The following is a 24,505-nucleotide window of genomic DNA, read 5'->3' as shown; positions in this document are numbered from 1 at the left end:
TTTATTACATGTACAGGGCATTGTGGGGTTAATCGCATGTACTTTACCTGCAGACGCGGAGCACACACAGATAAGGATATATCCTGCGAGGACGCCCCGGGACACGGACATATTACCCGGCTGTGCGATAACACTTCCCCCTCAGCGGACTGTGTGTGATCTGTTCTTACAGCAGAGACTTGTGCCGCCTGGGAAGGAAGAAACCTCAGTCACTGCTGCAGGAAAACAGCCTGCTGACACCTCCCACCCCCTGGCAGCTGGGAACACACCGCAGGAGGGGCAGGAGGGGCAGGAGGGGCAGGAGGGGCAGCTGGGAACCCACCGCAGGAGGGGCAGGAGGGGCAGGAGGGGCAGCTGGGAACACACCGCAGGAGGGGCAGGAGGGGCAGCTGGGAACACACCGCAGGAGGGGCAGGAGGGGCAGGAGGGGCAGCTGGGAACACACCGCAGGAGGGGCAGGAGGGGCAGCTGGGAACACACCGCAGGAGGGGCAGGAGGGGCAGGAGGGGCAGCTGGGAACACACCGCAGGAGGGGGCAGGAGGGGCAGCTGGGAACACACCGCAGGAGGGGCAGGAGGGACAGGAGGGGCAGCTGGGAACACACCGCTGCAGGGACAGGAGGGGCAGGAGGGGCAGCTGGGAACACACCGCTGCAGGGGCAGGAGGGACAGGAGGGGCAGCTGGGAACACACCGCTGCAGGGGCAGGAGGGACAGGAGGGGCAGCTGGGAACACACCGCTGCAGGGGCAGGAGGGGCAGGAGGGGCAGCTGGGAACACACCGCTGCAGGGACAGGAGGGGCAGGAGGGGCAGGAGGGGCAGGAGGGGCAGGAGGGGCAGCTGGGAACACACCGCTGCAGGGACAGGAGGGGCAGGAGGGGCAGCTGGGAACACACCGCTGCAGGGACAGGAGGGGCAGGAGGGGCAGGAGGGGCAGCTGGGAACACACCGCTGCAGGGACAGGAGGGGCAGGAGGGGCAGCTGGGAACACACCGCTGCAGGGGCAGGAGGGGCAGGAAGGGCAGGAGGGGGGCACATTAGCACAGCATGGGTCCAGCTCGCAATGTAAGGGAAGAAGGAACTGCTGTAGCGCGCAGTTAGTGAGACGACGATAGCACATAGCGCGCAGTTAGTGAGACGACGATAGCACATAGCGCGCAGTTAGTGAGACGATAGCACGCAGTTAGTGAGACGATAGCGCGCAGTTAGTGAGAGGATAGCGCGCAGTTAGTGAGAGGATAGCGCGCAGTTAGTGAGAGGATAGCGCACAGTTAGTGAGAGGATAGCGCACAGTTAGTGAGACGATAGCGCGCAGTTAGTGAGAGGATAGCGCGCAGTTAGTGAGAGGATAGCGCGCAGTTAGTGAGACGATAGCGCGCAGTTAGTGAGACGATAGCACATAGCGCGCAGTTAGTGAGACGACGATAGCACATAGCGCGCAGTTAGTGAGACGATAGCGCGCAGTTAGTGAGACGACGATAGCACATAGCGCGCAGTTAGTGAGACGACGATAGCACATAGCGCGCAGTTAGTGAGACGACGATAGCACATAGCGCGCAGTTAGTGAGACGACGATAGCACATAGCGCGCAGTTAGTGAGACGACGATAGCACAGAGCGCGCAGTTAGTGAGACGACGATAGCACAGAGCGCGCAGTTAGTGAGACGACGATAGCACATAGTGCGCAGTTAGTGAGACGACGATAGCACATAGCGCGCAGTTAGTGAGACGATAGCGCGCAGTTAGTGAGACGACGATAGCACATAGCGCGCAGTTAGTGAGACGACGATAGCACATAGCGCGCAGTTAGTGAGACGACGATAGCACATAGCTCGCAGTTAGTGAGACGACGATAGCACATAGCGCGCAGTTAGTGAGACGACGATAGCACATAGCGCGCAGTTAGTGAGACGACGATAGCACATAGCGCGCAGTTAGTGAGACGATAGCACATAGCGCGCAGTTAGTGAGAGGATAGCGCGCAGTTAGTGAGACGATAGCGCGCAGTTAGTGAGACGACGATAGCACATAGCGCACAGTTAGTGAGAGGATAGCGCACAGTTAGTGAGACGATAGCGCGCAGTTAGTGAGAGGATAGCGCGCAGTTAGTGAGAGGATAGCGCGCAGTTAGTGAGACGATAGCGCGCAGTTAGTGAGACGATAGCACATAGCGCGCAGTTAGTGAGACGACGATAGCACATAGCGCGCAGTTAGTGAGACGATAGCGCGCAGTTAGTGAGACGACGATAGCACATAGCGCGCAGTTAGTGAGACGACGATAGCACATAGCGCGCAGTTAGTGAGACGACGATAGCACATAGCGCGCAGTTAGTGAGACGACGATAGCACATAGCGCGCAGTTAGTGAGACGACGATAGCACAGAGCGCGCAGTTAGTGAGACGACGATAGCACAGAGCGCGCAGTTAGTGAGACGACGATAGCACATAGTGCGCAGTTAGTGAGACGACGATAGCACATAGCGCGCAGTTAGTGAGACGATAGCGCGCAGTTAGTGAGACGACGATAGCACATAGCGCGCAGTTAGTGAGACGACGATAGCACATAGCGCGCAGTTAGTGAGACGACGATAGCACATAGCTCGCAGTTAGTGAGACGACGATAGCACATAGCGCGCAGTTAGTGAGACGACGATAGCACATAGCGCGCAGTTAGTGAGACGACGATAGCACATAGCGCGCAGTTAGTGAGACGATAGCACATAGCGCGCAGTTAGTGAGAGGATAGCGCGCAGTTAGTGAGACGATAGCGCGCAGTTAGTGAGACGACGATAGCACATAGCGCGCAGTTAGTGAGAGGATAGCGCGCAGTTAGTGAGAGGATAGCGCGCAGTTAGTGAGAGGATAGCGCGCAGTTAGTGAGAGGATAGCGCGCAGTTAGTGAGAGGATAGCGCGCAGTTAGTGACACGATAGCGCGCAGTTAGTGAGACGATAGCGCGCAGTTAGTGAGACGATAGCACATAGCGCGCAGTTAGTGAGACGATAGCGCGCAGTTAGTGAGACGATAGCGCGCAGTTAGTGAGATGATAGCGCGCAGTTAGTGAGACGATAGCGCGCAGTTAGTGAGACGATAGCGCGCAGTTAGTGAGACGATAGCGCGCAGTTAGTGAGACGATAGCGCGCAGTTAGTGAGACGATAGCGCGCAGTTAGTGACACGATAGCGCGCAGCTAGTGAGATAAATAGCACATAGTACCAGCACAGTGGAGCCAGATGTTTGCACATGCCCCACAGCAGGGAGATAACGCGCTTTATACCCGGGTATCACTGTTACAGGAATGGGATTACTCACCCGCAGGTCTCCGGGAGAAGCCGCAGTGTCCGCTCCCGGTGCGCCGCAGTGTCCGCTCCCGGTGCGCCGCAGTGTCCGCTCCCGGTGCGGAGGGGGCGGAAAGATCCTGTTACTTTGTCTTCTTCCGTTTGCATTGTGCGCCCGGTCTGACTCCCAGGCTCCGTGCGCCCCCTGCTGGGCATTGTTATATTTCTCTCGTGCTCAGTGTATGGACAGGCAATTAAACCCTAACCCACAGTGACACCCTAACCCACACCCCACAGTGACACCCTAACCCACAGTGACACCCTAACCCACACCCCACAGTGACACCCTAACCCACAGTGACACCCTAACCCACACCCCACAGTGACACCCTAACCCACAGTGACACCCTAACCCACAGTGACACCCTAACACACACCCCACAGTGACACCCTAACCCACAGTGACACCCTAACCCACACCCCACAGTGACACCCTAACCCACACCCCACAGTGACACCCTAACCCACACCCCACAGTGACACCCTAACCCACACCCCACAGTGACACCCTAACCCACAGTGACACCCTAACCCACACCCCACAGTGACACCCTAACCCACACCCCACAGTGACACCCTAACCCACACCCCACAGTGACACCCTAACCCACACCCCACAGTGACACCCTAACCCACAGTGACACCCTAACCCACACCCCACAGTGACACCCTAACCCACAGTGACACCCTAACACACACCCCACAGTGACACCCTAACCCACACCCCACAGTGACACCCTAACCCACCGTGACACCCTAACCCACACCCCACAGTGACACCCTAACCCACAGTGACACCCTAACCCACATCCCACAGTGACACCCTAACCCATAGTGACACCCTAACCCACACCCCACAGTGACACCCTAACCCACACCCCACAGTGACACCCCAACCCACAGTGACACCCTAACCCACACCCCACAGTGACACCCTAACCCACACCCCACAGTGACACCCTAACCCACAGTGACACCCTAACACACACCCCACAGTGACACCCTATCCCACACCCCACAGTGACACCCTAACCCACAGTGACACCCTAACCCACACCCCACAGTGACACCCTAACCCACACCCCACAGTGACACCCTAACCCACAGTGACACCCTAACACACACCCCACAGTGACACCCTAACCCACACCCCACAGTGACACCCTAACCCACACCCCACAGTGACACCCTAACCCACAGTGACACCCTAACCCACACCCCACAGTGACACCCTAACCCACAGTGACACCCTAACACACACCCCACAGTGACACCCTAACCCACACCCCACACTGACACCCTAACCCACAGTGACACCCTAACCCACACCCCACAGTGACACACTAACCCACAGTGACACCCTAACCCACATCCCACAGTGACACCCTAACCCACAGTGACACCCTAACCCACACCCCACAGTGACACCCTAACCCACAGTGACACCCTAACCCACACCCCACAGTGACACCCTAACCCACACCCCACAGTGACACCCTAACCCACAGTGACACCCTAACCCACACCCCACAGTGACACCCTAACCCACAGTGACACCCTAACACACACCCCACAGTGACACCCTAACCCACACCCCACAGTGACACCCTAACCCACAGTGACACCCTCACCCACACCCCACAGTGACACCCTAACCCACAGTGACACCCTAACCCACATCCCACAGTGACACCCTAACCCACAGTGACACCCTAACCCACACCCCACAGTGACACCCTAACCCACAGTGACACCCTAACACACACCCCACAGTGACACCCTAACCCACACCCCACAGTGACACCCTAAGCCACAGTGACACCCTAACACACACCCCACAGTGACACCCTAACCCACACCCCACAGTGACACCCTAACCCACACCCCACAGTGACACCCTAACCCACAGTGACACCCTAACACACACCCCACAGTGACACCCTAACCCACAGTGACACCCTAACCCACGCCCCACAGTGACACCCTAACCCACAGTGACACCCTAACCCACACCCCACAGTGACACCCTAACCCCCACCCCACAGTGACACCCTAACCCACAGTGACACCCTAACACACTCCCCACAGTGACACCCTAACACACAGTGACACCCTAACCTCTAACCCACAGTGACACCCTAACACACACCCCACAGTGACACCCTAACCCACAGTGACACCCTAACACCCCCCCCCCCCACAGTGACACCCTAACACACACCCCACAGTGACACCCTAACCCACAGTGACACCCTAACCTCTAACCCACAGTGACACCCTAACACACACCCCACAGTTACACTCTAACACACACCCCACAGTGACACCCTAACCCACAGTGACACCCTAACCCACACCCCACAGTGACACCCTAACCCACAGTGACACCCTAACACACACCCCACAGTGACACCCTAACCCACACCCCACAGTGACACCCTAACCCACACCCCACAGTGACAGCCTAACACACACCCCACAGTGACACCCTAACCCACACCCCACAGTGACACCCTAACCCACAGTGACACCCTAACCCACATCCCACAGTGACACCCTAACCCACAGTGACACCCTAACACACACCCCACAGTGACACCCTAACCCACACCCCACAGTGACACCCTAACCCACAGTGACACCCTAACCCACACCCCACAGTGACACCCTAACCCACACCCCACAGTGACACCCTAACCCACAGTGACACCCTAACACACACCCCACAGTGACACCCTAACCCACACCCCACAGTGACACCCTAACCCACACCCCACAGTGACACCCTAACCCACAGTGACACCCTAACCCACACCCCACAGTGACACCCTAACCCACAGTGACACCCTAACACACACCCCACAGTGACACCCTAACCCACACCCCACACTGACACCCTAACCCACAGTGACACCCTAACCCACACCCCACAGTGACACACTAACCCACAGTGACACCCTAACCCACATCCCACAGTGACACCCTAACCCACAGTGACACCCTAACCCACACCCCACAGTGACACCCTAACCCACAGTGACACCCTAACCCACACCCCACAGTGACACCCTAACCCACACCCCACAGTGACACCCTAACCCACAGTGACACCCTAACCCACACCCCACAGTGACACCCTAACCCACAGTGACACCCTAACACACACCCCACAGTGACACCCTAACCCACACCCCACAGTGACACCCTAACCCACAGTGACACCCTCACCCACACCCCACAGTGACACCCTAACCCACAGTGACACCCTAACCCACATCCCACAGTGACACCCTAACCCACAGTGACACCCTAACCCACACCCCACAGTGACACCCTAACACACAGTGACACCCTAACACACACCCCACAGTGACACCCTAACCCACACCCCACAGTGACACCCTAAGCCACAGTGACACCCTAACACACACCCCACAGTGACACCCTAACCCACACCCCACAGTGACACCCTAACCCACACCCCACAGTGACACCCTAACCCACAGTGACACCCTAACACACACCCCACAGTGACACCCTAACCCACAGTGACACCCTAACCCACGCCCCACAGTGACACCCTAACCCACAGTGACACCCTAACCCACACCCCACAGTGACACCCTAACCCCCACCCCACAGTGACACCCTAACCCACAGTGACACCCTAACACACTCCCCACAGTGACACCCTAACACACAGTGACACCCTAACCTCTAACCCACAGTGACACCCTAACACACACCCCACAGTGACACCCTAACCCACAGTGACACCCTAACACCCCCCCCACAGTGACACCCTAACACACACCCCACAGTGACACCCTAACCCACAGTGACACCCTAACCTCTAACCCACAGTGACACCCTAACACACACCCCACAGTGACACTCTAACACACACCCCACAGTGACACCCTAACCCACAGTGACACCCTAACCCACACCCCACAGTGACACCCTAACCCACAGTGACACCCTAACACACACCCCACAGTGACACCCTAACCCACACCCCACAGTGACACCCTAACCCACACCCCACAGTGACACCCTAACACACACCCCACAGTGACACCCTAACCCACACCCCACAGTGACACCCTAACCCACAGTGACACCCTAACCCACATCCCACAGTGACACCCTAACCCACAGTGACACCCTAACCCATACCCCACAGAGACACCCTAACCCACAGTGACACCCTAACCCACACCCCACAGTGACACCCTAACCCACACCCCACAGTGACACCCTAACCCACACCCCACAGTGACACCCTAACCCACAGTGACACCCTAACCCACACCCCACAGTGACACCCTAACCCACACCCCACAGTGACACCCTAACCCACAGTGACACCCTAACCAACACCCCACAGTGACACCCTAACCCACAGTGACACCCTAACCCACATCCCACAGTGACACCCTAACCCACAGTGACACCCTAACCCACACCCCACAGTGACACCCTAACCCACAGTGACACCCTAACACACACCCCACAGTGACACCCTAACCCACACCCCACAGTGACACCCTAACCCACAGTGACACCTTAACCCCTAACCCACACCCTGAACCCTAAACCAGTGATACCCTAACCCCTAACCCACACCCTAACCCCTAACCCACAGTGATACCCTAACCCCTAACCCACACCCTAAACCACAGTGACACCTTAACCCCTAACCCACACCCTGAACCCTAAACCAGTGATACCCTAACCCCTAACCCACACCCTAACCCCTAACCCACACCCTGAACCCTAACCCACAGTGATACCCTAACCCCTAACCCACACCCTGAACCCTAAACCACAGTGATACCCTAACCCACACCCTAACCCCTAACCCACAGTGATACCCTAACCCCTAACCCACACCCTAAACCACAGTGACACCTTAACCCCTAACCCACACCCTGAACCCTAAACCAGTGATACCCTAACCCCTAACCCACACCCTAACCCCTAACCCACACCCTGAACCCTAACCCACAGTGATACCCTAACCCCTAACCCACACCCTGAACCCTAAACCACAGTGATACCCTAACCCACACCCTAACCCCTAACCCACAGTGATACCCTAACCGCTAACCCACACCCTAACCCACAGTGATACCCTAACCCCTAACCCACACCCTGAACCCTAACCCACACCCTAAACCACAGTGATAACCTAAGCCCTAACCCACACCCTAAACCCTAACCCACAGTGACATCCTAACCCCTAACCCACACCCTAAACCACAGTGATACCCTAACCCACACCCTAAACCACAGTGATACCCTAAGCCCTAACCCACACCCTAAACCCTAACCCACAGTGACATCCTAACACCTAACCCACAGTGATACCCTAACCCCTAACCCACACCCTGAACCCTAACCCACAGTGATACCCTAACCCCTAACCCACACCCTAAACCACAGTGATACCCTAACCCCTAACCCACACCCTAACCCACAGTGATACCCTAACACCTAACCTAAACCCTAACCCACACCCTTAACCCTAACCCAGTAACACCCTAACCCACAGTGACACCCTAAACCATAATCCACAGTGACACCCTAAACTATAGCCCACACCCTAAACCCTAACCCACAGTTACACCCTAACCCTTAACCCACAGTGACACCTTAACTCCAAACCCACAGTGACACCCCAACCCCCAGCCCACAGTGACACCCCAACCCTTAACCCACACTCCCTAACCCAGAGTGACACCCAAACCCCTAACCCACACCCTAAACCCTAACCCACTGTGACACCCTAACCCACACCCTAACCCACAGTGACACCCTAACTCACAGTGACACACTAACCCCTAACCCAGGGGGGCGCAAACTTTTTTCCCTGCCGGCGGTCCCCTCACTCCCGCGCCCCCCCCCTAACCCCCACTAACCTGCGCTCCGGCGTCATGACGTCACATTGCCATAGCAACGTGACGTCACATGACCTCGCGGCGTAATTTTGACACTGCGTTGCCATGGTGACGCAAGAAGAAAGCCGCCGGAGCCAAGGTAAGTAGGCTTACTGAGGCCCTGCAGCTCCCCGGCTCTTAATTTAAGTGCCTTCGGGAAGCTTGCGGGGCCCCTGTAAACCCTGCGCCCCCCCGCCAGCAGTCTCGTGCCCCCCCTGGGGGTCACGCCCCCCCAGTTTGTGCACCGCTGCCCTAACCCACAGAGACACCCTAACCCACACCCTAAACCATAACCCTGTCACGCTGCGCTCACCACAAACAGGACTAAAACCGCAGGGCTGAGGTGTGGATGTTTAGGCACCGACCTGCAACCGAACAGTCTGCTCCGGAGTGCGTAATCCAAGTCGTGTAGCCGGGTCAGGGTTGGAGAGGTCTGGGTTGTCAAGGTACTTGCCGTGGTTCAGTGTCGGAGAGATGAGAGTGGTAGTTATCCGTAAGCTGTGGTCCAGGAGCAGAGAGGGTAGAATGGTCGAGGTATGTAGCCGGGGTCAAAGGTTTGGAGGAGGTAGGAATCCGCAGTGAAGCCAAGTTCAGGGCTGGAGACAGGACTGGTCCAAGCAAGCTAGGGTCAAAGCACAAACAGAACAGGAACAAACGAACAGCAGCGAGCACACGCATAAACAGAAGTTTATGCTCAGCAATGAGGAAGTGGAAGAGCCCAGTATAAGAAGGGCAGATGGACAATCAAAGGACAGGGGTGTGAGGGAATTTCTCCAATGGCGGAGCACAGAGAGAGAAGTAGGGAATCTGCATCAGGTGTGTGCAATCCGGCGATCAGCTGATTGCTGGTTCAATGATGTGCGCACGGGAGGTGCGCGACGTGGCCTGATGACGTCACGTGATGGCGTGGGTGTGTTGCATCCCCCGCTGGGGTTGCGCCTCCGTGCCGCTGTCACTACATGCGCGCGCAGCTCCAGCGTTGTGCGGCCCAGTATCCCTGCCGCGTGACATGCCAGAGGGGCGGGGCTTAGCGGCGGACCTTACGAAACCCACAGCGACACTCTAACTCCTAACCTACAGTGACACCCTAACCCACACCCTAATCCCTAACCCGCAGTGACACCCTAACGCATTAGTAGTAGTAGTAGCAGCGCCCATTATGGCTTTAACACAGAAAGGAGCTGATCCCGCCTTATGGTTTCCCACTGCTATTCAAGCATTCGAGAGACTGAAAACAGGCTTTTAATATCAGCCCCTGTCTTCGTACACCCTGACCCCTGGTTTACCCTTCACTCTTGAAGTGGACGCATCTGACATCAGGGCCGGAGCAGTATTTTCCCAGAGGAAGACACCTCAGGCCAAACTTCCCCTGTTCGCTTTCTTCTCCAATAAATTTTCTTCTACCGAACAAAACTATGATGTAGGCAATCGTGAACTCCTGGCTTTAGAACAAAATGGCTTTAGAGGAATGGAGGTATTTGCTCGAGGGCACTGAAAATCCAATCACCATACTTACGATCACAAAAATCTCCTATACATTGAAGGCACTCGTCGGTTGTGGTCACGACAAGCATAATGGGTCACTTCTTTTTCCTCGGTTCAATTGTATTATTTTGTATCTACAGGCTCAAAGAACGTGAAGGCAGATGCCCTCTCCCATCAATTTTTGGTGGAAGAAAAGGCTGAGGGCCAAGAGGAAACTATACTTCCCCCATCATGAATAATCTCTGATAATACCTTTGATTCCTTGGAGAACATCGCTCAAGGTCAGTCTGAGATTCCTGAGGGCCTTGAAGTCCCAGAAGGACGTCTTTTCACTGCACCAGCATATCGTAGGAAGGTACTGGAAAGGGGTAATTCGTCCAAGAGCTCCGGACATCCAGGTACTAGGAGAACCTTTGACCTTCTGGAATTGACCTTTTGGTGGCCGGGAATGCGGAAGGAGATTTTGGAATTTGTAGCTGCGTGTCTTACATGTGCTCAAAATAAGACTCCACGTAACAGATCCACAAGTTTGCCTCTTCCGATTCCAGATCGCCCATGGACTCGCCTATCCATGGATTTCATCGTGGAATTACCGATATCCAAAGGTAACTACGACAATCCGCAACTCTCCAACCCTGACCTCGGCATCCGTACAACGACCATTCTCCTCTCGCCAACCTCGACCCCGGCTAATAGTACCTGCAATGATCCGTACCTCTCCAACCCAGAATCCGGCAAGTATATCGACGATCCGTACCTCTCCAAACCTGACCCGGCTACCTCGACCAACCTACACTCCAGACAAGCCCACGTGGCTTTGGGTGGTGTTTATATCCATCCCCACCTCGGCCCGCGGTCAAGCCTTGTTTGTGGTGAGCACATCGTGACACAGATGAATACAGTAATAGCCAATGCATTTTTAGGCAAAGGCATTTCTTATATTGACTGTTATATTTTCTATGTATTTTTATTGTTTAGATTAAATTATTTGGAATTGTGATAGCTTGAATTTTTATTTTTTCTGATTGTTTTGCGTTTTTATTAACATGATGTATTTTGTTGGCTACTGGTTTTAATTGGTGTTGCCTAGTGGTTGTATTAATTAATTGTTGTGTTGTTTACTGCTTCTAGGTATTAAATGTATTTTTTGGCTAGTGGTGTGATTTATGTAATTGATTACATAATGGTTCTAATTATTTTATGTAATTCCTAGTGGTTTTATTTCTTTAATTGATTGGATAGTGGTTTTATATTGTTAATTGATTGGTTGGTTAATGCTTTTCATTTTTTTGTGTGGATGTTTAGGTGCTTGTTGTATCTGTTTTATTATTGTGTATTTTGAACATTCATGCTTTTGTATTAGAGTGACCATTGACTGCTATAGTAGCTTATCATGCCCATATTATATGGGTATGATGTACTACTATGCCACTCAATGGGTACAGAGTGGGTATAGTGGGTCTGGGGTGGGTGCTTAGGCCTCCCGGGTGGGTAGCGTGGCAGGGTGGGTTAACCCCTTAATTACTATAGCGGTTAATAACCGCTAAGGTGATTAAGGGGTTAGGCGTCATTAGATTGTATTTTTTAATGTATTGTTGCTGGCATCGGAGGACATGGCCCTGAGGTGTGCTGACAAGGATGCCCTTTAATTTGGCAGGGGTAAGTAGAGCGGTTTTATTTACCTTATTTATGCTGGCTGGCTAATGTGTTTAATAGCTACCAGACCCCTTGGGAACCCCAGGGGTGCACTGTGGGGCCTGCAGACACCTGTGGGGACCACCCGAGGACTCCTGCTGGCCTGTGGTATTAATCCTGTGTCTAAAAAAATAAATAATGGTGGGTTGTGCATTGGTGCTAACTATATATTTTAATATAAATGTTAATACTAGTGTAGATGAGCAGGGGGTCTCCGGAGCAGACCCGCGTTGGTTTCAGGTCCGGGACCCCCTGCTTCCCGAGATACAGGCCCCGTCATGGGATGCCGGTATCTCCTATGCATGGAAATGTCCCGCGTCACGTGATCGGGACATTTCCATGCATAGGAGATACCGGCACCACTTAACGGGTCCTCTATCTTGGGAAGCAGGGGTCCCCGGATCTGAAATCAACGCGGTTCTGCTCCGGAAACCCCCTGCTCATCTGCACTAGTATTAAAATTAAAATTAAAAATAAGTAAGCCATTTTCGGAGGGCCGATCTTCATGTCGCCGGCTACTGCCCATTTTTACAAATGTTACTATCACTGGTATTCGGGGCTTTCTGCATACCATGATAGCAACGCTGTCAAAAATGGCGATTTAAAAACCCTGGCGATTTTTTCTATCGGACTTTAGTGCATGAGCCCCTTTATCTCCTATTTGCAACATAGGAGCTGATCTACGGTGCTGGTCACCATTTCTTTTGTATTGGTCCTGAGCTTTATGAAAAATTGTTTTCAGGGTTTCCTGGATCTCTCGTAGAGAAGAAAGTCTCTCTGAGACAGTGGGAATGGAACGGGAGACAGAATGAAAGTTGGGCGTTATCCATAGTTTGCGGAAATTGGGAATTGCTGCGTTCAATTATACAGACCATTGTTGTAGGTGAATTCTACAAGGGGAAATAATTTGTCCCAGTCGTCATGGAGGTGGCCAACCGAAACAATGCAGATATTGTTCCAGGGTCTAATTTGTCCCTCCATCTGACCATTTGACTGAGGGTGAAAGCCTGAGGATAGATTTAGACTGGTTCCTAGTGTGGAACAAAAACCTCTCCAGAACGTGGATGTAAATTGCACCCCTCAGATAGAGATCACTTCATCAGGGACCCCATGAAGACAGAAGATTCCTTGAATTATTAACTCAGCAGTCTGGAGATCTTTAGTGGTAACAAAGTGGCTCATTTTGGTGAGACGGTCCACGCGTTCACCAGGATCATCTGGATTGGGGCAATTCAATGATGAAGTAAATCGAGAGGGACCCCCAAGGACATATAGCACAGAGAGTGGCTGTAGCAATCCCAGAGGGGAGGCGCAAGGTGATTGTTCCTGACACAAGTTTAGCAGGAAAGGCCAAATTTGAGAACATCTTGTGAAAGTTTGGGCCACCAATAAGAGTGGGACAAAAGGTCCTGTGACTTGTGGATACTTGGATGACCAGCAGCTTTAGAATTGTGCATACGTTGAAGGACATCCAAACTTACTCTTTCTGGAACAAACAGAAGGTCTTGAAAGGTCCAAAGGCTGTCTTGCAGCACCAAATCGACATCCCATTGGGGGCACAGAATTGGTAAAAAACCAATAAATACTTATAAATAAATACATTTCTTATGCTTTTACCTACATACATTTGTCTATTGGTCCACACCATGGTCTCTCCTTGTTGTTTTCCATGAATACTACCCTGAGTGAGAGCCCTTCTGAATATCCATCTATCATGTTTCCCGTTTACGCTGATTCTTCACTTACCTGTTGTGGCAATCGCATTGAGCCAAGATTTAACTGCTCCACTGCTGTGTGATTGTGCTGCACCATTATTGTGTGATTTTGCTGCACCATTATTGTGTGATTTTGCTGCACCATTATTGTGTGATTTTGCTGCACCATTATTGTGTGATTTTGCTGCACCATTATTGTGTGATTGTGCTGCACCATTATTGTGTGATTTTGCTGCACCATTATTGTGTGATTGTGCTGCACCATTATTGTGTGATTTTGCTGCACCATTATTGTGTGATTGTGCTGCACCATTATTGTGTGATTGTGCTGCACCATTAATGTGTGATTGTGCTGCACCATTATTGTGTGATTTCTTTTTTGGGGTGTTCCTGAAACATCGCTCCCTTCACACTCTGGATGTCCGTTACTGCCTGCGGACACCCGCCAAGACCACCGGGGACTCCCGTGGGCCTGGGGTATTAACCCTGTATGTAAAAGAATAAATCATGTGTAACGGATATTCTGGACCTGACTGACCCAATCAATCTCACATTGGCCCCTGTGGTCTAACCAGTCCCCATTACATGGTCGTGTCTGGTGGTGCACCTGTTGGCAACAGGACTCCTGAGTCTCCCGCATGATGTTGTGTGGGGAATGCCAACCCAGACAGGCAGCTGAGGTAGTGTGCATGAGTCCTACCTATATCCAGTGCAGCGCCTCCACCTCATCAGGATCCCTGCGTCCGCAAGGGGATGGTTCTGATGAGGAACTCCTCCCGGGTGCCTTCCTCTGCAGAGTAATTCCAGACTCACACATGAGGGTATCTTTAATCAAGCTCATCTTTATTTGCATGGTGGTATGGGCCAGCTGCCCTTCACAGCTTTCAGCTTAGCCGTGCATTCTCCTCAGTACTTCCCTTTGAAAGGTACGCCCTCCCAATGGAGTGGGATCCCCTCTCCCCTTAGGGAAATCACCCCTGTGCCAGGTCCCTGGACACAGTGTAGGCCTTGTATGCGTTGATGCTGTTTGACCTTGAACTGGGCGACTAGTTAACGCACTAGTGGGCCCCTTACTCCCAAGTCTCAACTCAGATTTGCTCCTTATCCAACAACTAACTTTAGGCAGTGCTGTGCCTTATATACTTCAGGAAACTGGCACATCTCTGATGTCACTAACGGTGGACTCAGAGCATGTAGCCACTCCACTCCATGCATATGACACCTCACCAGTGTATGAGGGCAAACCTCCATGATTAATGCTGGCAACCCTGTAACTTACCAGGCTTACTGCCAGCATGAGAGAAAACTGTAGACCATTTTACAGCATGGATACACATGTATTTATGGGGGGCACAGGGGGTGGGTTATGTATTGTTTATTAAATATAGTGATGTTTATTGTGGGTAGTGGGGGAAGGGGGTATTGTCCCCAAGCCAGGGTTGGTAGGCCTCCCGTTGGGTAGTGGGTGAGGGTGTTTAGGCCTCCCGGTGAGTGGTGGGCGAGGGTGGGTTAACCCCTTAATTACTATAGCGGTTAATAACCGCTAGGGTGATTAAGGGGTTAGGGGACATTACATTGGCTCTTTTTATTCTTGTGTATGTTTTGCAGCATCGGAGGGGGACATGGACGGTTTTGAAGATGAGGATGGCCTTCATCGTGGCAGCCGGGCAAGGGTGAGTGCAATATGGATTTATTGTATTTATTCTGCTTTATGTATTTTAAATGGGCAAATGCACTGTTATCCATTTGTGGATAATAGTAATTTTACCCATTACTATACTGTATGTGTTAGGGGGAGGGGGGGGTGTATTTATTTATAAGTATTTATGTTTATTTAAGGGGCACAGAATTGTTACTGCAGGCAAGCGGGGACCCCTGGGCACCTGCGGGGAACACCCGAGGGCCACCGCCGGCCTATAGAATCATTGCTGTGCATCCCCAAAATTACATATATGTACTGTATGTTAGGGGGTATAGGGGTTGTATGTGTATTATATTTATATATATATTTATTGAGGGGCTGTAGGGTGTAGTTTTTTTATTGTGTTGAACCCCTTCATTACTGTAGCGGTATTAACCGCTAAGGTAATGAAGGGGTTAAGTCCACCGCAACCCCCCCCGCAAGGCCTAAACACCCACCAAGGGCCAAATACACCCTTCACCCACCCCTGCTACCAACAATAAGCCTGGCACGGGTGGTTAACCCCTTCATTGCCTTAGCGGTTAGCCGCTAAAGTAATGAAGTGGCTGTAAATGCATTTTTCCTGCCTCGGATGCATGCCGGGGGGGTCCGGTGCTGATATTAATGGGTAGCAGCTCCGGAGACCACCAGCATCAATCCGAGGCAGGAAAAAGGTCTGATTTTATTCTAAGTGCCGTCCTTGCTGATACTTCTCCCCTCCAACTTGCCAACTTTAGTTGGCGGGATGGATTGGCATGAAAATCTCAATTCTAGAGTGGTGATCAGCTGCGAAAAGCTGATTGGGGCTACTAGAATTGAGCGGGTTTCAAAAAGTGGTGATGAGTGCCGAAAAGTGTTCACTACTGTGAAGCGCTATGTACATTAATGGCGCTATATAAATAAAGACATACAATACAATACAAAAGTGGCTTATCGGGGCTTAAAGCCACGCGGCTGCCGATAACTTTTTTTCGGCAAAAAAAATGCCAATTTTTTGTGTTTTCGGCAGCTTATCGGCGCTTATTGAATCGCAAAGGCATTTTTGGCAAAAAAATGGCGAAAAACGGCTTTTCGGTGTTTACTGCATGAGGCCCTAAATTCCAATGATCATTGAGGACAGATACCGGGTGAGCAACTTTGCCTAAAAGGTATCTCCATTTAGAAAAAGGTGGACTTGATGGCCAATCGTTAATTGTTCCCAATGTCAAAGCTCTTCTCTGCTGAAGACATTTGGTATGAATAACATGTGTAGGGGTGAAGGAGCATCCTTGGTCCAATCCTTTGAAAAAGGATAGCTCCGATGGCAGAGTCGGAAGCATCAACCTCCACTATGAATGGAAGTACTGTGTTTGGATGGATGAGGACGGGAGCAGAAGTAAAGAGAGACTTCAGTTGCTAAAAAGCCGAATTAGCTTCCGGTGACAACTAAAAATTAACATCTTTCAGGTGAGTTGGGTAACGGAAGCAATTAGACCGAAGAAATAATTAATGTAATGGCTATAAAAATTGGCAAAGCCCACACATTTCTGAACATCTTTCTCATTCTTTGGAATTGGCCATTCCACAACAGCCTGAATTATTCTAGGATCCATTCTCAAACCTTCAAGGGAGATGATTGTCACGGATGCTCACTACAACCTGGACTGAACCACAGGGCTGAGGTGGGGAAGATATATAATCGCCGCCCTAAGCCACGGAGGTGGGTCCGGATTGCAGGGTCGTAAACGTATAGCCGGGTCAGGGTTGGAGAGTGGAGAGGGTAGCAGGTACTTGCCTATGGTCCTGGGTTGGAGAGCGTAGAACGGTCGAGGTCCGTAAGCCGTGGTCGTGGAATAGAGAGCGTAGAATAGTCGAGGTCCGTAAGCTGTGGTCGTGTAGTAGAGTGTGTAGAGGTCTGTTAAACAAGCCGTGGTCCAGAGGAACAAGAAGAGACAGGTCAGGCACAAGCAGGGTCACAACAGAGACAGGTACTCAGGCTGCAAATGAGCACGGCGCATAGAAAGGTCTATGCTCAGCAACAACCAGAGGGCTGAATGAGACTTTATACAGGAGAGCACCAATGAGGGAGAGCGGGAAGGAGTGGCTAGATATAGGTGGAGCGGTAATAGGCTGAGGCTGGATGTGGCACAGGTGTAGCCCACTTGAGCTTAGTCCCAACATTATTATAGGTGCTAGTGCCTTTAAATGGTACACACGCGTGCCCGAGACTGCAGCGTGACGCGCCAAGATGAGCGCGTGGACGGGACCTACCGCGCGCCCCCGGAAGGCAGGAGCGCCGCGCCGACGGAGCACGAGCCAGCAGAGGAGCGAGGGACGTGGCCGCGCGGGCTGCCATGACGGAACGTAGGCGCGGGTAAGTCGGAAGGCACAGGGACCTTTCGCCCAGGTGTGTCGAAGACTCTCCGGAACTCTGCAGCGAACCTGTCGAAATCGGAGGTCAGGTCCGGTCTTTGCTCCAAGATAGGTGTGGCCATGCCAGGGCTTTGTCCTTCAAAAGGGAGATTATATATGCCATCTTCGAGCGTTGGGAAGGAAAATGTGCTGGTAAGAGTTCAAAATGTCTAGAGCACTGATTAAGAAACCCTTGACATCCCAGAGGATCGCCCCCGTAGCGGTTAGGGGTAGGCAAGCGTGGCTCTGTACTCAAGGTCAGGGAATCAGCGGCGGGAGCTGATACCACGGGTGTAGTGGGGGTCGGGTGGAGGGCTTTAACCTGGTTTTCCAGGTCCCCTAGGGTGCGTTGGAACCCCTCCATACGCTGGTTATTGTGATTCAGACACCCCTCCACTTGTTTAAACATGGCTTAAATTTCATGCAGTTGTCAACCTACCTCGGCGGGGTCCAGGTTTGTTGGGGTGAGCATATTGTAACAGATGCTCACTACAACCTGGACTAGACCGTGGGGCAGAGGTGGGGATGTATATAACTGCCACCCTACAACCACGGGGCCAGGTCCGGATAGCAGAGTCAGGGACATGTAGCCGGGTCAGGGTAGGAGAGTGTAGGTAGGTCTGGGTACTTGCCGTGTTCCGGGGTTGGAGAGAGGAGTCTTCATAGTTTGTAAGCTGTGATAGAGGAGCGGAGAGAGCGGGAATCCAAATACAAGCCAAAGTCCAGGGAAATAGAAGAGACAGGTCCGGGTCTGAGCAGAGGTCAGGCAAGGAAAGGATACAGGTAAACTCAGGCTGCAGTGAGCACGGTGCATAAACAACGGGCTGAGTGGGTATAAGAAGGGACAGGAGCCAATGGAAAGGAGGCAGGGGGGAGTGGTCTAGACATAGGCAGGGAGCCGATAGGAGGAAGTTACCTGTGTGCCGCCGTTGGCGTGCTCCCCGCTCACCCTCACTGCCGCAAGCTCCACCACTCCGTTCGCTCCCCCCCATGCCGCCCTACCGCCGCACTTACTAGCGCGCGCTCACGTCAGCGCCACCAAAATAGGGTCGTCCCACGACACGCAATGTGCACACACGGTCATGCGGTCACGCACATGGAGGCGCCGTCACGCGCACGGAAGCGCACCTCAGCACTGCCTTCCTACTCTCTAGGTGCACTCTGCCCTATGGCTGTCCTTGCTGGAATCACACCCCACGCTGCTGCTTTCCCATTGGACTTCCTTTCCTACATATGCTCAGCAGTGCCACATGCACTTTGGCTGAGCATAGTACCAGTTGCGTTGTAGAACTCGCATAGTTCCGACTTAGCTTTCCTCGACCGTCCGCTATTCTCCTGCCCTGACCTTGGCACCCAGACTACGATTACGATACCTTCTCCAACCCTGACCTTGGCACCCGGAACTCAACAACTCTCCTCTTCCCAAACCCGAGCTCGGCTAGCACCAGCAATGATCCGTACCTCTCCTGCACCGACCTCTGGCAAGTATACCGACTCCCCGTACCTCTCCACTCCCGATCCTGCTGCCTCGACGAACCCTACAATCCAGACATGCCCTCATGGCTGTGGGTGGTGTTTTATCCAATTCCCACCTCAGCACCGCGGGTCCGCCTTGTTTGTGGGGAGCACACCGTGACAACCTGTGACTCAGGTGAAGCGCAGCTGATGGCAGTACCGACGTTAGCCAAGGCACGTGATGTGCGGCAGGCGCGCCAGAGCCGGGCACAGTGGCGCCGTCATGGGTGCGCGTCTTGTGTTACGGAGTCCTCACACGTCCCGGGTGGTCGGTGCGACACGTCGGGAGGGCGGGACTTCGGCGCGACCCTAACAAATATTCAATGAGCAATCTCTAGCCATTAACCTATAATGGTAAACACAGAACAGGTAAAGCATAAGTCTATTAAACCAGATAGTGACGGACAGGATCTGTGTCAAGAAAAACATAGACATCTGTAGAAATGGCTTGATAACTTTATCAAGTGAAATCACAACTATGCGTACAGTATGCAATATAAGCCCACTCTCTGAACTCTCCTTGAGATAAAAAAAAAGTACTCGCAGTAGTCATTTTGTTGGCATAGGAACAGATCTACTGGTGTTATCTTTTCAAGGATATCTTGTGTTCTTTCCAAAGGAAGACTTACTGAACAGGATTTTATTACAAGAAAATGTGAGACATCTGTTGCCCCATTTTCCTGATTCAATTCCTGAATAATAAAAACATTACATTTTGCATATATATATATATATATCTCTGTGGGACTAATGTTTGCATATATTTATTAGAACCTTTATTGTTATGATTGATTTGCATAATGTTTATGGAGGTGCAATTATCAAGGAAAAATAAAAAAAAGCTGTGTGTGCTGTGCACGCGCATAGTAAGTGAAACTTCTTTGACTTTTGTCACAGAAATTGTATTTGTGTTGGTGATGTTTTAATTAAAAATCAAAATACAATATCATTCACAAAACAAAAATAAATTTGACTTAGAATGCGCGTGCTCGGCACACATCCCCTGTATTTGCTATTTGCACTAAGTGTGAATTCCTTGTGTGTATTTGTGTGTGTATGGGTATGTGTGTCAGTGTGTGTGTGTGTCAGTCAGTGTGTGTGTGTGTGTGTGTGTGTCAGTCAGTGTGTGTGTGAGTCAGTGTGTGTGTGTGTGTGTGTGTCAGTGTGTGTGTGTGTCAGTCAGTGTGTGTGTCAGTCAGTGTGTGTGTGAGTCAGTGTGTGTGTGAGTCAGTGTCTGTGTGTGTGTCAGTGTGTGTGTGTCAGTGTGTGTGTCAGTGTGTGTGTGTGTGTGTGTGTCAGTGTGTGTGTGTCAGTGTGTGTGTCAGTGTGTGTGTGTGTGTGTCAGTGTGTGTGTGTGTGTGTGTGTGTCAGTGTGTGTGTGTATGTGTGTCAGTGTGTGAGTCAGTGTGTGTGTGTGTGTGTCAGTTTGTCAGTGTGTGCGTGTGTGTGTGTGTGTGTGTGTGTGTGTCAGTGTGTGTGTGTGAGTCAGTGTGTGTGTGAGTCAGTGTGTGTGTGTGTGTGTGTGTGTGTGTGTGTGTCAGTGTGTGTGTGAGTCAGTGTGTGTGTATGTGTGTCAGTCAGTGTGTGTCAGTGTGTGTGTCAGTCAGTGTGTGTGTGTGTCAGTAAGTATGTGTAAGTCAGTGTGTGTCAGTCAATGTGTGAGTCAGTGTGTGTGTGTCAGTCAGTGTGTGTGTCTGTCAGTCAGTGTGTGTGTGTATGTGTGTGTGTATGTGTGTCAGTCAGTGTGTGTGTCAGTCAGTGACTGTGACAGTGACACACACACTGACTGACACACACACACACTGACTGACACACACACACACACACACACACACACACACACACACACACACACCACACACACACACACACACACACACACACACACACACACACACACACACACACACACACACACACACACTGTGTGTGTGTCAGTCAGTGTGTGTGTATGTGTCAGTCAGTGTGTGTGTGTGTGTGTGTCCGTCAGTGTGTGTGTGTGTCAGTGTCAGTCAGTGTGTGTGTGTGTGTGTGTGTGTGTCAGTCAGTGTGTGTCAGTCACTGTGTGTGTGTCAGTCAGTGTGTCAGTGTGTTTTGACACATCCAGGTGAGGGGTGCATGATCTGTGACCAACCGGAATTTTCTCCCCAACAGGTAGTATTTGAGCGTCTCTACAGCCCACTTTATTGCGAGACACTCTTTCTCGACTATGGAGTAATTTTTCTCCTGGGGATTTAGTTTCCTACTTAAATAAAGGATGGGGTGCTCCTCACCTTGAGACTCCTGGGAGAGTACCGCCCCCAGCCCTACCTCAGATGCGTCGGTTTGGACTACGAACTCTTTGGAGGAGAAGTCAGGTGTGAGCAACACTGGTTGGGCACAGAGAGCTTCTTTCAGGCTTCTAAAGGTCTGTTCCGTTTCGGGGGACCACTTTACCATTAGCGGCCCTCTTGCTTTTGTGAGGTCGGTTAGTGGAGTTGCCTTAGTTGCAAAATTGGGAATAAACCTTCTATAGTAACCAATTAATCCCAAAAAGGTCCTTACTTGTTTTTTTGTAACTGGCCTTGGCCAATTTTGTATCGCCTCTACTTTGAGTGTTTGGGGTTTGAGTAAACCTCTGCCAATAGAATACCCCAGATACTTGGCCTCCTCCAGACCAATAGTGCATTTAGTGGGGTTAGCAGTTAGTCCAGCAGACCGAACTGCGTCAAGCACAGCTTGGACCTTTGGAAGGTGGGATTGCCAATCTTCACTATGGATTACCACATCATCCAGGTAGGCGGCAGCATACCGAGCATGTGGTTTTAAAATTTTATCCATCATTCTTTGGAATGTGGCGGGAGCTCCATGTAAGCCAAAAGGCAGCACCCTATACTGAAAGAGGCTGTCTGGGGTTGAGAAGGCTGTCTTTTCTTTTGCCCTTTCTGTGAGGAGAACCTGCCAGTACCCTTTTGTTAGGTCTAGGGTCGTGAGATATCGGGCTTTGCCCAGTCTCTCTACCAGTTCATCAACCCTGGGCATAGGATAAGTATCAAATTTTGACACAGCGTTTAGTTTACGGTAGTCATTGCAAAACCTTGTTGTACCGTCTGGCTTTGGAACTAAAACTATAGGGCTGTTCCACCCACTTTGGGATTCCTCAATTACGCCTAGTTTTAGCATTTTTTTAACCTCTAAACTTATAGCCTCTCTTTTGGCCTCTGGGATTCGGTACGGTTTAAGGTTAACTCGGACCCCCGGTTCAGAGACTAGGTTATGTTCAATTACTCTAGTTCTACCTGGCTGTGTAGAGAAGACTTCTTTGTTTCTTCTCACTAAATTCTGGACCTCTCGTTTCTGATGAACGTACAGGGTTTCAGCTATGCTAACCTCTGGGTCAGTTTCTCGATTCTCTGACGGACCTGGGGGTACTAGGGTTAACAAGACCTCTCTATCTTTCCAGGGCTTAAGTAGGTTTATATGGTAAATTTGCTCAGGTTTCCTCCTACCTGGCTGTCTCACCTTGTAATTTACGTCTCCCACTCTTTCCAAGACCTCATATGGCCCATGCCACTTAGCAAGTAATTTACTCTCTACGGTGGGAACCAGAACTAGTACTCTATCGCCTGGAAAAAAAATTCTGACCCTAGCACCCTTATTATACGTATTCCTCTGTGCCTCTTGAGCTTTTTCCATGTGTTCCCTCACTATAGATAGGACTGCAGCTATGCGGTCCTGCATCTGGGCAACATGCTCTATTACACTTCTGTAAGGGGTAACCTCGTGTTCCCATGTCTCTTTGGCTATATCCAGTAAGCCCCTTGCGTGTCGGCCATACAATAGTTCAAATGGGGAGAAGCCTGTGGATGATTGGGGAACTTCCCTAATGGCAAATAACAGGTATGGTAACAAACAATCCCAGTTTTTCCCATCCTTATCGACCGCCCGGCGTAACATGCTCTTCAAGGTTTTATTGAACCGTTCCACTAAACCATCTGTTTGTGGATGATAAACTGAGGTTCTGAGATGCTTGATTTTTAGGAGTTTACATAACTCTTTTGTTACTTGGGACATAAATGGTGTTCCCTGGTCAGTTAAGATTTCTTTAGGAATTCTGACCCGGGTAAACAGAACTATTAACTCTTTTGCTATGTTTTTAGCAGAGGTGCTACGTAGGGGAACTGCCTCCTGATATCGGGTGGCATAATCTAATATTACCAATATATGCTAATGTCCCCTAGCAGACTTTATTAGGGGTCCTACTAGATCCATAGCAATCCGGTCAAATGGTACATCTATTATGGGAAGGGGTACCAATGGGCTACGATATGCTTTGAACGGGGCGGTGATCTGACATTCTGAGCATGAGGAGCAATTTGTAATTTCTGCCAGAACCCCAGGCCAATAGAAGCTTCGGAGAACCTTTTCTTTTGTCTTTTCTACCCCTAGGTGTCCCCCTAATGGGTGACTATGTGCGAGGTGTAATACTACATTACGGAATGTCCGTGGTACCAACAATTGTTTAGTTATAATTGATTTCCTTTTATCAACCCGATATACAAGGTCATTCTCTACCTAGAAGTAGGGGTAGGCAAGTGACCTATCTGGTTGGCCAGGAGTACTATTCTGGTCCCGTATATTCCCCCTTGCTTCCGCTAATGTGGGGTCTTCCCACTGGGCCTTCTTAAAACTCCCAGGACTGACCTCTAGGTCAGCGAGGGTCTTATCCTGTTCTGGGGTGGTAAGCGCCTGTTCAACATCTTGATT

The 24,505-nt window shown here is 51.4% G+C and overlaps 1 protein-coding gene across 1 annotated transcript in view; it reads right to left on the bottom strand.

Annotated features, from left to right (window-relative positions):
* The window catches only part of TGFBR3 (transforming growth factor beta receptor 3), a 212,765-nt gene extending 209,349 nt beyond the window's left edge, over window positions 1-3,416 (bottom strand). Inside the window, exons 1-2 of the mRNA XM_075615548.1 lie at window positions 3,310-3,416; window positions 48-188 (exon numbers count right to left, since the gene is read on the bottom strand). Of these exons, the coding sequence (XP_075471663.1) occupies window positions 48-111 (64 nt within the window). The 5' untranslated portion in view covers window positions 112-188; window positions 3,310-3,416. The remainder of the gene's footprint in view (window positions 1-47; window positions 189-3,309) is intronic.
* Window positions 3,417-24,505: the final 21,089 nt, after the last annotated feature.

Source organism: Ascaphus truei, chromosome 10 (assembly GCF_040206685.1).
Source record: "Ascaphus truei isolate aAscTru1 chromosome 10, aAscTru1.hap1, whole genome shotgun sequence".
NCBI classification, from domain to species: Eukaryota; Metazoa; Chordata; class Amphibia; order Anura; family Ascaphidae; genus Ascaphus; species Ascaphus truei.
Note: the sequence above shows the minus strand (reverse complement) of the source record. Positions and strands in the feature narration are given on the sequence as shown.